This window comes from Cervus canadensis, chromosome 30 (genome assembly GCF_019320065.1).
Source record: "Cervus canadensis isolate Bull #8, Minnesota chromosome 30, ASM1932006v1, whole genome shotgun sequence".
Taxonomy (NCBI): Eukaryota; Metazoa; Chordata; class Mammalia; order Artiodactyla; family Cervidae; genus Cervus; species Cervus canadensis.
The window spans coordinates 30,728,176-30,744,900 of record NC_057415.1 but is presented as its reverse complement, the minus strand read 5'-3'; the positions used below and the strand labels follow the sequence as shown (position 1 = coordinate 30,744,900).

Sequence of the window (16,725 nt, the reverse complement as noted above, 5' to 3'; positions counted from 1 at the left end):
CCTCTCCCTCTCCTCCCCTTGGCACCCACACATCCGCTCTCTGTCTCTGAGTCTGTTTCACAGATAGGTTCATTGGGCTGTGTTTTAGATTCCGTGTGTAAATGATACTGTATTTCTCTCTTTCTGACTTCACTTAATTTGATAGTCTTAGTTGCATCCATGATCCCGCACATGGCGCTGTTTCACTCTTTTTGTCTGAGTGGTGGTCCGTTGTGTGTATGTACCGCATCTTCTTTATCAGGTCGTCTGTCGGTGGGTATTTAGGTTCTTCCCACGTCTTGGGGCTGTTGTGAATGGTGCTGCTGTGAACAAAGGGCTGCATGTGTCCTCTTGGATTAGAGCTTTCTCCAGGCGTATGCCCAGGAGTGGGATTGCTGGATCATACTGTAATCCTGTTTTAGTTTTCTCAGGAACCTCCATTCTGTTTTCCATAGTGGGTGTACAAACTTACCTTCCCACCAGCAGTATAGGAGGGTTCCCTTTTCTGCACACCCTCTTCAGCGTTTGTTATTTGTAGACTTATTAATGATGACCATTTTGACTGGTGTCAAGTGGTACCTCATTGTAGTTTTGATTTGCATTTCTGTAATAATTAGTGATGTTGAGCATCTTTCACATGCCTGGTGGCCATCTATCTGTATGGTTTTTTTTTGGAGAAATGTAAAGATCTTTAGCCCATTTTTTGATTGGGTTGTTTTTTTGTTGTTGAGTTCTATGAGCTGTTGGTGTATTTTGGAAATTAAGCCCTTGTCTACTGCATCATCTGCAGATTTTTTTCTCCCATTCCGTAGATCGTTTTCATTTTTGTTTTTTATTGTTTCCTTCGCTGTGCAAAAGCTTGTACGTTTGTTTACTTTTGTTTTTATTTCTATTGCCTTGGGAGACTGACCTAAGAAAGCGTTGGTACAATTTATGTCATAGAATGTTTTGCCTATGCTCTCTTCTGGGGGTTTTATGGTGTCATGTCTTAATATGTTTAGGTCTTTAAGCCACTTTGAGGTTATTTCTGTGTACAGTGAGAGGGTATGTTTTAACTGCATCTGTTCACATGTGGCTGCCCAGCTTTTCCAGCACCAGTTGCTGAAGCGGCTCTTTCCCGTTTTGTACTCCTGACCCACAGGAGACTGCCTGGTGGCAGGCGTGCGGGTGCACCTCTAGGCTCTCGCTTCTGCCCCGTTGAGCCGCGTGTCTGTTCTGTGCCAGCACCATGCTGTTTTGATTCCTGTAGCTCTGTAGTATGTCTGAAGTCTGGGAAGGCTATGCCTCCTGCTTTGTTCTTTCTCTTCAGAGTTGCTTTAGCAGTTCTGGGTCACCTGTGGTTCCATAGAATTAGGGGTTATTTGTTCTAGTTCTGTGAAAACTGCCATGGGTCATTTGATAGGGATTGCGTTACATCAGTAGATTGCTTTGAGTAATATGGCCATTTTAACAATGTTAATTCTTGAAGTCCAAGAACATGGGATTTCTTTCCATATCTTTGAATCATCTTCAGTTTCCTTTCTTAATGTTTTATAGTTCTCAGTGTATGAGTCTTTCATCTTAATCAGGTTTATTCATAAGTATTTTGTTTTGGGGACTGCGATTTTGAAAAGTATTGTTTTTTTACATTCCCTTCTGATATTTCATTGCTATTATAAAGAAGTGCAGCCAATTTCTGATGTCATACTTTTATCTTGCTACTTTGCTGAATTCATTTATCAGATCTAGAAGTTTTTATGTGAAGTCCATAGGGTTTTCCAAATATAGTATCATGTCATCACTATCTAATGACAGTTCCTAATGACCTTTCATTTCTTTTTCTCTTCTGATTGCTGTGGCTAGGACTTCTAGTATTGTGTTGAAGAGAAGTGCTGGGAGTGGGCATCCTTGTCTTGTTCCAGATTTTAGTGGGAAGGGCTTAAGAAGAGCCCCTTTTAAAACATCTCTAATTTCTAACAGGCGATCATCTAAGAATCGGCGCAAAGCGGAACGGAAGAAGCACAGCCTCAAGGAGGGGAGTCCACTGGAGGATGTGGCCCTTTTGGAGGCATTGAGCGAAGTGGTGCAGGGGACTGAAAAATTGAAAGGTATATTCTCAGTACTGATGATTCTTGCTCACATAAAAACCATAGTAAATACATCACTTCAGGGCACATTCCTAAAACAAAACTTCTCAGCTGGTAGCCCAGAGGCCTTTCTCATTAGCATTCACCTACCCAAGATTTGAAGGACAATCATTGAAGTCAGAAAGTTTACCCAAGGCCACACAGGGCCTAAACTGTTAAGCAGGTTTGCTCTGGGATGAAAATAAAGGTTAAAATCCAGTCCATCCCCCTCACTTGCTACATCGTGGACTTGGGAATAAGTCTTATTGGTCTGGAGAAAGACGTCTGTCTTTCTGTTTGGCCTTTTGGGAACTTCCCTGGGGGCTTCCCAGATGGTGCTAATAGTAAAGAACCTGCCTGCCAATGCAGGAGACATAAGAGATGCAGGTTCGATCGCTAAATTGGGAAGATCCCCTGGAGGAGGGCATGGCAACCCACTCCGGTATTTTTGCCTGGAGAATCCCCATGGACAGAGGAGCCTGGTGGGCTACAGTCCATGGGGTCTCAGAGAGTCGGACATGACTAAAGTGAGCTAGCATACATGCATGCATCACTGAAATCAGGATAAGGGTTGAGGAGACACTAATTCCCTGCTGGGCTGCAGTGGGTTTGTTTTCTTTTTGTAGTAGATATGTTGAATTATTCTAGCTTTGGAGGAGAAAGAAGAAAATATGGAAGATACTGTGTGATACTAGATATTTTGTGCTTGGGAAAGAATCTCTGTTAGGATTCTAGCAATGGAGCTGTTATTACAACTTAACCACTCTCTCAAATTTCTTCTCTCTAGATGAAATATGCCATATTTTAAAGATGCTCTTTCTCTTTGAGTTTGATGAGCAAGGAAGGGAATTACAGAAGGCCTTTGAAGATACTCTGCAGCTAATGGAAAGATCGCTTCCAGAAATTTGGACTCTCACCCCCCAGCAGAGTTCAGCTACACTTGTAAGTTTTCCTCAAAAACAGAATGTGCTTTTCCTGTTAAAATCACTTTCACAGTTTATTACTCTCATAGTGTCTTAACAGTCAAAGCAAAAAATTTTCCTTTTCTTGAAACATACTATACCACAGTTAAATTATCTTAGCAAGCTGTTGGTAAGAAGATTTTGTGACTGACCATGTAGTTCATAGTACACCCTGGCCTAGGTTAAGTTTGCTTTTAGTTCTTTTCCACATGAAACCACTGTCACGGAGAAGATGGGAGTCAGTGTCCCTGACCTTCAGTGAAATTGTTAAGGGTCGACCAGAGTTGGCCCCTCACCTCTCTGTTCACACTTATGGATGGGATCTGAATTCTTTAAAGGAAGCACAGATAATTGCAGTAAATTTGACTTGTCACTCCTATGTTGTTATGACATGATTGCTAATTATGTTAAAGCTGTTTGTGTCCCATCAGGAATTCTGATGTTTTTTCATCTGTTTATTGTTTATATCTGCACAGTCTCTTACACCCCAGGTCTGTTGCTCAGCGTTTTGATTTTGATTCTGAAAGGCTGGTCTGTCTGTCAGGGTCCATTAAGGACAACGGAAACCACAGCTAATATTTTATCAGAGAGATTTTAATAAATGGAACTGGTTAACCAAGTTGTAGAGGACCAAAAAGGCAGAGGGGGAACACAGAGAAGGAACGCTGAGATAGTAAGTGTGGGCAGCTTAGACCCCTAGGACCGAAAGAACAAAAGGGAAAGTTTGAGATTCTTAGAATTTCGACGCTTGGAGCTGGGCCTTGCAGAGCTGGTTCTTGAAGCTCCGTGAAGCAGGGGCAGCCATCTGGTGTTGGTGTTTCTGAGGGGGCAGATGAGGCTGGTTCAGTGTATAGAAATAAATGGAAACTGGAATGAGCAGATGCTGCAGGGTAAAGAGCCACGGTTGAGTGAAAGCATGCAAACGAAGGAGCAGGTCCCGTCTCCTTCCTCCGTCCAGCCTCGGCCTGTCCCTCTGTTGGCTGCTCTTGTTGGAGAATAACAGCCGTCAGGGGAGGGCTGTTTTCTCAGACCACAGCCCCAGCATCACAAGCAGTGCATAGAAGGATGCGTTTGGAGCTGAGACAGAGGCCAGAAGTCAGCTCATAGGCTTATGAAATATATAAGCTTACTGGGTCTTGATTTCCTCAGTTATAAATGAGAATAATATTCTCTGGTATACTTGACTGAATGTTTTGAAGGTTCAATGACAAGGTAGATATCAAAGCATTTAAAAGAAAAAACTATAAAGGCAACTAAGAATTAGCCTCCCATAAACACTTGAACTTATACTATAATAGGTATTTCCTAGAAGAAATGTGATCACCTTCAAAACTTGTGATTTCGAAGCTAACAATTTATAATGCCTCCCCAGGCCCTCCCTTATTCTCATCTATTCAGATCATATTAACACCTAAGATACCAGCTTAGGAGTCTTTTAGGGGATATGACAGGGAAATTGTGTTTTTGCTTTGGTTGGTAAAGCACAGTAATATCATGTGTGTAGGAGACCATGGGTCACGGGTCAGTGCTTTGAGCATGTGGCATCGCTGCTGGGCGTGCGCCAGGAGGAGGCGGGCACAGAGCTGAGTGCAGGCGGGGCAGAGGGCCTGGCATGTGCCCACTGAGCCTCCTGCAGGCGTGGGATTCCTATGAAGTCTCTTGTTCACCTTGAACACACATGGAGTTTGCATTCTCCTCCATTTTGTGCACATATTAATGTAAAAATTCCCACAAATCTTTGAGTACAGTCTGATGCTCTGTGTATTCTATAATCTATTATTGTACCCCCTCCCCCCACGGTTTGGCTCACTCATTTGGAAAGGACCAGGTGTTTATCACTGAGCTTTTCCTTTTCTGTTTTCCCCCCATCATTACCTTCTGGTAGACAGGAGATATCAAGGTCTGAATGGAGATGGGAGAAACTGTCAAATTAAAATCACATATATGTTTGATGCCATAATGAAAATGCAAGGCTACTTATTGCTGGTAGATCTGGTATTTTCAGTCTTCAGAAGTATATAATAATCTTTGCTGATTCAGTCTACTTTCTACCTAGGTTCTAGGTCCCAATTCTACTGCAAATAGTATCATGGCCTCTTACCAACAAAAGACGACTTCAGTTCCTGTTCTTGGTTAGTATTTTTCTCTCTAAATTATCATAGTACTAAACAGAATAAATATCTTTTTGTAAGTGTTGAGGTTAGTAGTATAAGGAGAAATTGGGGAGACACTGCAATTTTTCATCTGTTCTAAGACTATCTTTAGTGAAATTAGTTTAATGCCTTTATTGTTTGGAACCTGGGTTGGGGGATGAGAGATCCAGTGTGACATTAAATGTATAATTTTTTAAAAACTTGTTCTGACATGCACACTTGTCAATGCAGTGGCATTTATGCATCCATACAGGCACATCACAGTTGAAGTTTGAGTCTAAACAGTCTAATTTGCACGTACATTTTAAGAATTCTTCTGAATCATCGTTTTTGGCTCTTGACAGTTTTGCATTGTGTCTTGGGAACATTTTCACATTTCTTGCTCAAGAGCTGGACCTTTTTAGTTACCCTTAGGATTGATAGTATAATTTGAAAACAGATCCAAAGAAGATTATCTTTTCATCTGCATTTCCTATTGAATTATACCTAAAATGTTTCTGTTTATTTTTTGGGGTGGGGGGAAGTGATTCTCATCAGTTAGGTTACATATTCATCAAAGTTAAAAACCCTAAAGGCTTTCTTTTCAAAGTTGGTTAAAAAAACTTTTGACAGATCAGTTTGGTGCCAAAGTATTTGCCCTTCATGCGGATCATTCCAACATAGTAACTTCTCTTCAGCTTTGAAAAGTTGGCAGTTACTGTAGCTGCTGTTTGTGTTTCTGGCATGTGACAGCGTTCTCAAAGTTTTTCATTTAAATGCTATATTGTGTTAGCATTTTGATGACATTTGAAGTAGGCTTTGTGAGAGCCACGTCAAGTTTAACTTTAATGGTACATTTTGCTCCCAGGAATATACTAACCACCTTCCATACCAGCTAAGCTCATATATCCAGACAGTTAACTGCTGTATCCCTAGGTTCCCTTCTTCTTGGAGGCTGGCAGACTGCTTTTGGTGTCAGTCCCAAAACATACACTTGTTTCTGAGATGCTCACAGTTCATCTCAGACTAGAGGCCATTTGGTAGTTGTTTAGTTTGTGGTGTCTAATCCAGTTGTGGTTTCTTTCCCCGTGCTTCTTTTCACTGCTGGCTTGATGCTGGCCTTCAGGTCAAGTCCAGTCACACACCTTTCCCTAGGGTGGTCTAGTTGGCTTTATCAAAGAGCACTTTCATTTCCCAGCTGAGCCTTACAGACGTTTAAAGTTTTGAGGCTGCTCATTATCAGCAGCCTCCAAGTTTGTATTATGTATTATCAGCTCATTATGTGTATTTGTGTCCCTGTGTAGGAACACTGGTGTAGACTGTGTAGGAAAGGAGTTCTCATAACCCAAAAAGGGGCAGATGAGCTACTCACAGAATTAGTCCCACTCAAATATTCCTCCCCTGCCCCTCCCCAGCTAACAGTATAGGGGAGCAGTGACCTGAAGGGGCATTTTCTGATCGTTTCATGTTTACCATACAATGTAGTACCACACAAGTTGATTCCAGGTCTTGCAAAAATGGAATCCATTTCATAAAATGGATTCATGTTTTACCAGAGTAGTGCTTAAATCATAGACCAGTTGGACTTGTTACGGTTGATAGCAAAATTGCGTAGACTATCAAAGGATAAAGAGAAGTCCTTGGAAAAATTGATAAAAGTCCTCAAAGTACTTTCATGAAATGACTTTCTTTGTGCTATGAAATTCAGACATGGAAATGTGAAAGATGTCATGTCTTGCTGTCACACAGTCTGTCAGAATAGTTTCTTTCCTGCCAATAAGTCAATACGTGGTATTTATACTAAGAAAGAACATCTTTACATATTTTCTCATGTCTCTACTTACTATTTATTATTCCTACTTAAATAACTCCATAAATGTAGCTGAAAGAGGGCCTGGAAGTTTTATCTGACAAATTTTCTCCAACTATCACCTGCCTCATCTAGTTATTTATTTTTTAAACAAGGACATTTTTATTGACCACTATCTTTGTAAAAATTATCATAAAGTCTTTTCTGTCCGTTAGCTTTACTTACTGAATACATGCCACCAGTTTTTTCTTTTACTCTTAAAAATGAGGTAAATTTTCCATACAGTGAAATGTACAGATCTTTTAAGTATATAGTTTGATGAAATTGAAGACATGTATACAGCCTTGTCACCACTACAACCACCACCCTCTCCCATTTGAAATACAAAATATTCTTTCACTTTGAATCAGTTAGTGGGCATTGTTTTCTTCAACCCTCTCACCTGCCTGAAGTTGAAGTGGAATTCCTCTTCTTGGAGCAGGGCCTCTAGGCTGTGTTTGCTCTGACCAGGAGGTTGTTAGGGTAAAATGAACATTAACTCTGCTTCTGAAGCCCATCTTATAGGTGCAAAGCCGAGTCACCTCGTTTTAGCTTAGAGTGATTGCCTCAGCTCCCACCAGCAGGAGAGAGTGTGTCTGTTACAGCTTCTCTTTCTTTTCCTTTAGATGCGGAGCTTTTGATACCACCAAAAATCAACAGAAGAACCCAGTGGAAACTGAGCCTTCTAGATTGACTGTGACCTCAGCTAGGAGGCGCTGGCAGAGAAAGCTGTCTTCCTTCTACTCCTCACTCCTTGAGGCCTGGCTTTGGGAACTGGGAAGAGAAGACCATCTACCTTAGCGTTGGGGAGAGCTGCTCTGTACAGCGGACCTCGGCAGACACAAATTCCGTTTTATTTTATTTTGCATGTAATTGTAATCATTAGCAAGACTTTAAGCTTCAACCATTAGAGCATCATTTTGTAAAAGTTACTGTTCTTTTACTTAGTGCTGGTTGAGAGCATATTTCTGGTATTTATGGTAATCAGGACATTGGGTTTGATTCCCAGCTACGGGTCTGAATCATATTGGGACCATAGACCAATCATAGTGTGCCTCAGTTAATTGGGAATAATGTTTCGTGGCTTCTGTCTCAAGTGTGAAGAAAAGTAAAATAATGTTTTTAAATTGTTTTATGTTCCTTGAGGAAAGCATTATGTATAAACAACATGGCTGTTAGTGGTCTCAACATTTGGTCAAATTCAATCATTTAAATGATTTCTTCACCTTGAGATAAAGCAGAATGAAAATCGAAATCTATTCTTTAATGTTCTGAGCTTTCCTGTGCTGACAGTAATATCTTACCAGGTCATGTGCTTCCAGTTACAACCAGTTTGAGCCTCCTGTCACTACAATGCCCATAGGGACTGTTTTTACTGCCTGTGAGTGTTCTGCTGGAATTAGCAGTGTCAGAACTGGAGCAGTCTGGAATTCCTGGAACAGTATCGTGCACATTTGGGATGGTGAGCGGTGTGCATCAGATGGCATGCGCGGTAGCAAGTTACTCCTTTCCCTCCAAATGTTGCTTCTTCTAACAGAGTGTTTTTGTCAGTGTCTAGGCCATTTCATTTATTTTTCTTTATGGTGCTTAACTGACCTCTGTCTTCTAGTTATTTTCTTTGGAAGAAATGAAAATGTTTTCCCTTTTCAGTGAGTCCAGAAAAAGCTTAATTCATTTTGACAGCAGTTTTGTTGCTGAGTTCTTGGGTAAGGCTGACAGTCTCTTTCATGCTCTTAATATCAGAACCTGACTTTTATTTCTCTGTGTAAGCCAACAGTAAGTGCTGCTTTTGATCCTCAGAGTGTGGATGTGCCCAGAATTGTGTAACCAAATAAGCCTTTCCCTAATACAGCTAAGTGTAAACTACAGAATCTAGGTGTGTTCACTGTATAATTCAGTTTGTTTGTGTCTGAAAATGTTCACAAAATAATAGAAAAAGAAGATCTGTGATTCAGTGCACAGCATCAAAAGGCTGAAAGTGCTTTGTGACTACTGTGTGGTGTGGATTACTGAACATGGTAACGTACGTGGCATTTTAATACAGTGTTCTTGCTGTGGATAATAGTAAAGGCGTCCAGGCTGATGGGTTGCCAGTGGAAGTGAACGTGTCTTGATGATGGTGGGACTTTGCATGGAAATTCACTTTCCTTAAAATAAAGTATTCAAGCAGCAAAAAATAATTTGTGTGAATACAAATTACTATCACTCGCATCTGAGGAAGATGGGATTTTATTCATTTGGAGAAGCAGCAGGTGGGAGCAGACCTTCCAAACTGAAGGGCAAGTCAAGGGGGAATTGATGCAGGGAAATGGCTGTGTATGGGCAAAGGAGAACCTCCTGGTAGAGATGAATGCTTAATTTGGGGGAAAGATTCTGTCAAGTTCTAGAGGAGAGTATATGATTCTTCCCCCCAGTTTGGGCTTTTCCCAAAGCAAATTCATGCTGCAGGAAGCTAAAAGCCTCCATTATTTTATTGGTGCCACTGAATCAGCTTTGGTCAGATGCTCTGCACATCAAGAGGAATTGTGCAGAGGATTGTCTCCTATAATCAAAGTGCATTTTAATTTAGACTCTTAAAGAGCTGAGGCAAGAGGTTATTATGTTTTTATCAGTAGAGCTTGGTATAATTTCTTAGCAGTGTGGCATATTTTAAAATAAATTTATTTTCCATATATACCTACATATATACACACATATGTACACATAAATATGTGTGTTTATACACACATGTGCACACATCTAAGGGACTCTATTTATCTCTAATTGAAGAGGATTTTTTAAAAGTAAATAAAACTGGCAGTGCTTAGTAATTGTAGGTGACTATAAGTTTGGAAGGGCTTCCCTGATAGCTCAGTTGGTAAAGAATCCAGCTGCAATGCAGGAGACCCCAGTTCGATTCCTGGGTTGGGAAGATGTGCTGGAGACGGGATAGGCTACCCACTCCAGTGTTCTTGGGCTTCCCTTGTGGCTCAGCTGGTAAAGAATCCACGTGCAATATGGGAGACCTGGGTTCGATCCCTGTGTTGGGAAGATCCCCTGGAGAAGGGAAAGGCTACCCGTTCGAGTATTCTGGCCTGGAGAATTCCATGGACTGTATAGTCCTTGGGGGTCTCAAAGAGTTGGACATGGCTGAGCGACTTTCACACACACACAGAAGTTTGAAAAGCAAAATTAGCTTTCTTCCTCCTCCTGTGGCTGCCCGTCATCTGTGCTTCACTAGAGGTGCCACTTGGACAAGTCCTTGGGAGCCTTTGGTTGTCCTTCCTTGTCTGTCACATAGTAACTGGGGGCGGATGACCACCTTAGAAGCTAGGTCACCATAAATATCAGATCTGTACACGAGCCACGGTTAAGGTGATGATGTTCGGCGGCCCTGAAGGCCTGCTCTCAATTCCTGTGCCCTCTGCTGCCGCAGCCCTCACCTCTGCTTCATCTCTGCAGCAGGCTGTTCTCCAGTACTCTTCCTGGCTTTGAAGTCCCAGGAAATTCAAGACCAACAGATGTCCTCCTGGTATTTGGAAAGAACAAAGTCATGGTCCACTCATCTTAGTGTCCTTGGACAAAGTCATTTAATCTCACTGAATCTTTTCTCCAACCTGTGTGTCCATTGGGCTAACCAGGGTTTCTCAGTCTTAGCATTGTTGATTTGTTGTTCAGTCACCAACCCCATGGACTGCAGCACGCCAGGCTTCCCTGTCCTTCACCATCTCCCACAGTTTGCTCAAACTCATGTCCATTGAGTTGATGCCATCCAGCCCTCTTACCCTCTGCAGCCCCCTTCTCATCCTGCCCTCAATCTTCCCCAGTATCAGGGTCTTTACCAATGAGTTGGCTCTTCACATCAGGTGGCCAAAGTATTGGAGCTTCAGCTTCAGCATCAGTCCTTCCAATGAATATTCAGGGTTGATTTCCTTTAGGATTGACTGGTTGGATCTCCTTGCTGTCTGTCCAAGGGACTCTCAAGAGCACTGTTGATATTTTGGATTATATCATGCTCTGTTGTAGGGGGCTACCCTGTATATTACAGAATGTTGAGCAATAGCCCTGGCCTCTACCCATCAGATGCCAGTATGACATACCCCCTCCTCCTGTTATGATAACCACAAATATCTCTAGACATTACGAAATGTCTCTCGGGGGTCAAAACTGTTCCAGTTGGGAACCAATGGGCTAAGATGGCTTCCAAATACTTACTAAAAACATTACATCTTTTTTATGTGTGAGGAAGATGCTTTTTTTCTGCAAGGACTATTTATATGGAGCAAGTGAAAGAATTCATAAAAGTGCTTTGAAAAGAGATTATACAGTTATTCAGCCTTATATTGGTATTTTTCATTTTAAAATGCAGTATGGCATTTAGTCCTAGGAGGGCCTAGGAGTTCCCATTCTCCAGAATCATCTCCCATGCCTCCAGTTCATCAAGACCCTCTTCACCTTTTGGGGGTTCTTGACTGGGGGGTTCATAGACCCTTAAGGAATCTGAAGATAGTGTATTTCTATTATCCTATGTATTTTATTTGATGTGTTTAAAGAATATTGTTCTGAGGGGTCCATAGGCTTTAACGACCCTGTCAAAGAGGTCCAAAGGTTAAGAATTAACTAGACTTCAACCTTCCCATCAATGAATGTTCTTCGAGTGTTGACAGTAGTGGTTTGGGCAGAAACAGGTAAATAAGGCAGACCTCTCAAGTCAGTGTACCCAACTCCTGTCTGATGCCCTGATCCTCCAGCTTCCCCTTGCTGACTAAGCCCTTCTGTGGCTATTTTTGCTTCTCTACTCTAGCTTGCTTGTGCCAGCCATCTGTGCTTACTCACCAAGACTCCAGGGTGAGGAATTTGCATCTTTCAAGGCTGTCTGTTGGCAAACCTAGAGGTTGTAAGTGTGGCTCTGTAGGGCTTCTCCGTGAGCCTGGTAGAGATGGAGCTGCTCTCCTATGCGTGCTTGAATGTGTTTGCCTTTGGGTGTATGTGTGGCTCAGGATCCTAGTAAGGCATTTGGGCACCTGTATTTAAGTGGTAGAAATCTACAAGATAATACTATCTAACAACTCTTATGATCACCTCCCGGAGGCCACACACTAGTTTTCAAATGTTTAACCTCTGATAGTTTTTTCAAAGCTAAACTTTATTTTTGTTGTTTTATATCTCATATTTACAATCAGCTGTGTGAGGTAGGAATTTGAATTCAATTTTATAGGTGAATAGACTCAGGTCATGGGCTTCCTGGTATGGTAGCTCAGTGGTAAAGAATCTACCTGCCAATGCAGGAGTCATAGGTTTGACCCCTGGGTCAGGAAGATCTGGAGAAGCACATAGCCACTCACTCCAGTATTCTTCCCTGGAAAATTCCATGGACAGAGGAGTCGGGTGAGCTGCAGTCTGTGGGGTCGAAAAGGAGTTGGACACAACTTAGTGACTAAACAACAAGACTTAGGTCACAGAGCCAGTTGGTAGCAAAGCAGTTTCAGTCCACAGAGTCCAAAGCCCATGTTCTTTCTGTTTTATGCTGCCTGCCAGTGTTGGAGACAGGGCAGAGAATATACTGGGGACGGTTCTAAAAAAATCAAAGGTTCAATTATAAACTGCCTGCAGGAATACCCCAGACCATGCTGGGCCCTGGAAGGGCTTCCAGGCCATGAGGGTTTTTATGTTCCTTTGGTTCCTCAGTTGGGTTAGTGACTAGAATGGAACAGCCTCCCACAAACCCACAGCATCCACTGCAGAACCGGCAGCTTATCCTGAGCCCACGTCAAACTCCTTGTATACCCTGTGGTTTGATGGAGAACCCAGTCATGTCGGAGATGAGCAGCTGCTGTTTGAAGTGTCTGGAGAATGGCTGTGGGTTGCATCCTCATGACCTTAGTGCTGATAAACCGAGATTAAATCTTCCCCCAGTTTTTAAAGGGGGAAATCTATGTAGCACCTATTCTCCGAAGAGTTTTTCCTTTAAGATAACACATACCTTGCTCATAACGCATGGGTTTCAGCAGCTAGTCACCATGATGGCTTGGTAAGAACTGATATTGAGATGTTATAAATGGCTATTGGGACTAAAAGAAAGTACGATCAAAGCAGGTGTCAGACATCTTCATCAGCTCTTCTGAGCCTTCAGAGTTGCTGATCAAGGGTGAAATGTGCTCTGCTCCTTTGTGGGAGATTGAACCATTACTGCGTACTTCCTGTTGCTATTTATTGAAAGGGATATTCTCACATGCCATGACAGCATTTACTCTATTAAATCTATCACACTCCCAGAGTTTAACAATACTATAGTACCTTATGTGGGGAATGTACAAAATAAGGGACAGAGTAATTGTAGAGATAGTTTCTCCCCCAAATACTTCAGCAATGAACATAACGCATGTCTTTCTGGTCCATGATCCTTCCCCCTTCCTTCCCTCCCGCCCCACCCCCACTGCCCCTCTCCTTCATCCAGCCCCCACCATCGTTTGGGCAAATGCATATTCTAAGGCAGATGCTTCATGTATGAAGTTCTCAATGCGTAAGGAAAGAGAGAAACACACTGTGGAAGGAAACATGAGGACTGTTTAATACTACAGAAGTGAACGGGCTGACTCTGCTCCCTGTGTATGAGATGGGTGCTCATCCAGCAAAGCCGATGCATGGCACAGCGACCGTGCTTCCTTGGAGTTCAGAAGCACCTTCTGTAGAGGAAGAAAGGCCCATGCTCCTCATACTCAGAGCGGTGGACCCACAGCGGTTGGAAGCCCTGAAGCGATGCCAGGATGGAGCCCCCCGTCCACACTGCCGTGTCTCTTTCTGGCAACACGTTTACCTGGGGGGTGTCATTGGGACACATGCTGCTCAGTTCCTTCTGCAGACGGTTAGGGAAACCGCTGAGCATAGTGCTCCCCCCGCAGAGCAGGATATTCCCCATGAGGTCTCGTTTGAGGGCGATGTCACACTTGTTGAGGCAGGATACCGTCTGGGTGTGGAGGCCCAGCTGCATGGACTTGATCAGAGAAGGCTTGAAGAACATCTCCGAGCAGAGGAACCTTTCCTGGCACAGGTAGATCGCCTGCCCATCTGGCAGAGTGTACTGGATCATATGCTCAGTAGCTGGGACTTTCTTCTCTTCAATGGGGTCCAGGGCCACAAAGCAGCATTTCTTCTTGATGTCCTCCACGATGCCCAGCTGGCCCTCGGTGAAGTGTTTCCCTGCAGCGTTCATCAGCCCCATCAAGTAGGTTGTCAGGTCAGAGCCCGCGTAGTCCAGCCGTCCGGTGATGCTGGGCAGAGGGTAGCCCTCGTAGATGGGAACTACGTAGGACACGCCGTGGCCGACCTCCACCACCAGGCCGGAGGTCCTGCCGTAGGAGTACATCGACAGGCGGGACTGGTAGGCGATGTGCATCGCGGGCGTTCTGAAGGTCTCAAACAGCATTTCAGCATACTTCTCCCTGTTGGTGTGTGGGCTCAGGGGTGGATCTGAAACCAAGACCGCGTGCTCCTCTGGGGCAATCTTCATTTCTTGATGGAAGAGATATTCCCAGATATCCTGCACTGTATCCCAGTCCACGATGATGCCGTGCCGCAGAGGGTTAACCAGCTTGAGACGAACCTCTGGGTTGATGAGCTCGTGCCCCACGAATGTCTCCTTGCGATTGTCGCCGGTTTTGGCGGTCTCCATGTAGGGTTTGCCCACTGTGGTTGAGATCCTGTGGGTGGGCTTGGGCAGCCCAGCAAAGCCACATTTACAGTAGCCTGTGCCAAGGTCCACGACCACTGCCTTGGTCAGCTCTAGCTTGGGCTTCTTGACCTCAGGTGATGTCGTAGGTTCTGGCTCTGAATGGTTACGGCGCACCCACACTGCCCGCTTGGCTGGGCCATCCTTCAGGGAGGCGGTCTGGAGGACCTGTGTCTGTGGGCAGGCCTGCTCACCTATTCTCTCGGAAGGCCCATCCCCTATGACTGCCGCCTGTGGAGCCCACACACTCTCAAGAGCCATCTTGCTCTCAGAAAGTTCCTCAATCCCCCCGGCCTCAAGGCCTGAAAGGCTGAAATAAGAGGGCGACTTGAGAATTTCTCCAGTGGTGACATCACTGATTATGACATAATCGAGTGTCCCAGGGCTTTCTAGTTACTGGGAAACTTTGTCTTGTGTTAGGGTATATTTGAGATAGTGTTTTTGAAGTGATTTACTTTTTTCTAAATTTTGTAATAAATCTGGCTTATCCAATCAGTATTTCTTAAGTGCTTGCTGTGTGCAAGGCAGGCAGCAGTGAGGAAAAAAACAGACAAAAATCTCTGCCCTCATAGAACTTACATTCTAGTCAGTGGGAGTTGGTGGGGGAGACAGACAATAACCAAAATAAATATATGGGGTGTGTGTGTGAGTCACTCAGTCATGTCTGACTCTTTGCGACCCCATGGATTGTAGCCCTTCAGGCTCCTCTGCCCATGGAATTCTCCAGGCAAGAATATTAGAGTTGGTTGCCATTTCCTCCTCCAAAGGATGTTCAGGGATCCAACCTGAGTCTCTTGCATTGCAGGCAGATTCTCTCATCAGGCTTCACAGGCCATTGCTAGGACTTTGGCTCTAACTCTGCATGAGTTTGGAAAGCACTAGAGAATTTTGAGCAAAGACTTGATACCATCTGATTTAGGACCAATTGCTGCTTTGGCAACTCTGCCAAGCACTTACAAAAGGTAATATATTCAGATTCCAGGGACTCAGATGTGGACATCTTTGGGTGGAGGGTGGGGGGGCATCATTCACCCTGTGCCACTTGACCTGTGCATCGCGCTTCACTAAGACACTCAAAGCCTGGCGTGCTCTGTTTTACAAGCTCCTCCCCTACTGCCCATGCTTGCTGTCCTTAGCCCTTTGCGTCATCAGTTGAATTCAAGCCCTTACCTCTAGCATTTGAGGTCCCCACGACTGAAGTGACTTAGCAGCAGCAGCAGCAAGGCCCTGATAGCTCAGCGGGTAACGAGTCTGCCTGTAATGCAGGAGCCTCCAGAGATGCAGGTTCAAACCCTGGATCGGGAAGATCCCCTGGAGTAGGAAATGGCAACTCACTGCAGTATTCTTGCCTGAACAATCCCATGGACAGAGGAGCCTGGCGAGCTACAGCCCAAAGGGTTGCAGAGTTGGACAGGACTGCGCACACGCACCTAGTTGCCTCCACGACCTCCTCCTCCTCATCTATTTTTCCAAACACTTTAGCTACTGGAAACTCTGCGCCCTGCTTCCCTCAGAGCCTTTGCTCAGGCTGCGCTCCCTGCTTGGGATGCCTTTCCCTCCTCTAAGCTGCCTGACAGGCACCCACTTAGCTTTCAGTACTCTACGTGGGGAGCCCCTCTCTGCAGAACCTTCTGACTCCTTCCCTCTGTGCTCCTCTGTCCTCCCAACAGACGTCCACCTGCAAAGTCCTCTGCATCCCTTCATCTTCTCGACTAGATTGGGCACTGCTTGTGGCCAGGTTGCTGTCATTAGAGCTCTCATAGGCTTTAAGGAGACCTGGTACGTTGGAGTTGGAGGAACTTGGGTTATAGCACAAACACTCCAAGAGTTATTTGCTCTTGGGCAAGTCACTTGCATTCTGAACCTTGATTTCCTCAGCTCTGCCTGTCTCCCAGGATTCTGAGAAGTGTCACTGAGACGCCTGCGACAGTGCTTGGTTCACTGTGCTGTGTGTGTGGTGTGCTAAGTTGCTCAGTCGTGTCCAACTCTT

The 16,725-nt window shown here is 44.1% G+C and overlaps 2 protein-coding genes across 2 annotated transcripts in view; one reads left to right on the top strand and one right to left on the bottom strand.

Moving 5' to 3' along the window:
* ELP1 (elongator acetyltransferase complex subunit 1) overlaps positions 1-9,207 on the top strand; it is a 70,680-nt gene extending 61,473 nt beyond the window's left edge. Inside the window, exons 34-37 of the mRNA XM_043453332.1 lie at positions 1,939-2,066; positions 2,872-3,026; positions 5,103-5,178; positions 7,654-9,207. Coding sequence (XP_043309267.1) covers positions 1,939-2,066; positions 2,872-3,026; positions 5,103-5,178; positions 7,654-7,721 — 427 coding nt within the window. The 3' untranslated portion in view covers positions 7,722-9,207. The remainder of the gene's footprint in view (positions 1-1,938; positions 2,067-2,871; positions 3,027-5,102; positions 5,179-7,653) is intronic.
* A 4,346-nt stretch (positions 9,208-13,553) lies between these two features.
* On the bottom strand, positions 13,554-15,070 carry ACTL7A (actin like 7A). The gene has a single exon (XM_043453703.1). The coding sequence runs from the start codon at positions 14,994-14,996 to the stop codon at positions 13,680-13,682; it is 1,317 nt and encodes a 438-aa protein (XP_043309638.1). The 5' UTR covers positions 14,997-15,070; the 3' UTR covers positions 13,554-13,679.
* Positions 15,071-16,725: the final 1,655 nt, after the last annotated feature.

Bases quoted from the DNA above. Each gene is read 5' to 3' on its own strand.
- ACTL7A (XM_043453703.1), bottom strand. From the start codon at position 14,996: ATGGCTCTTGAGAGTGTGTGGGCTCCACAGGCGGCAGTCATAGGGGAT.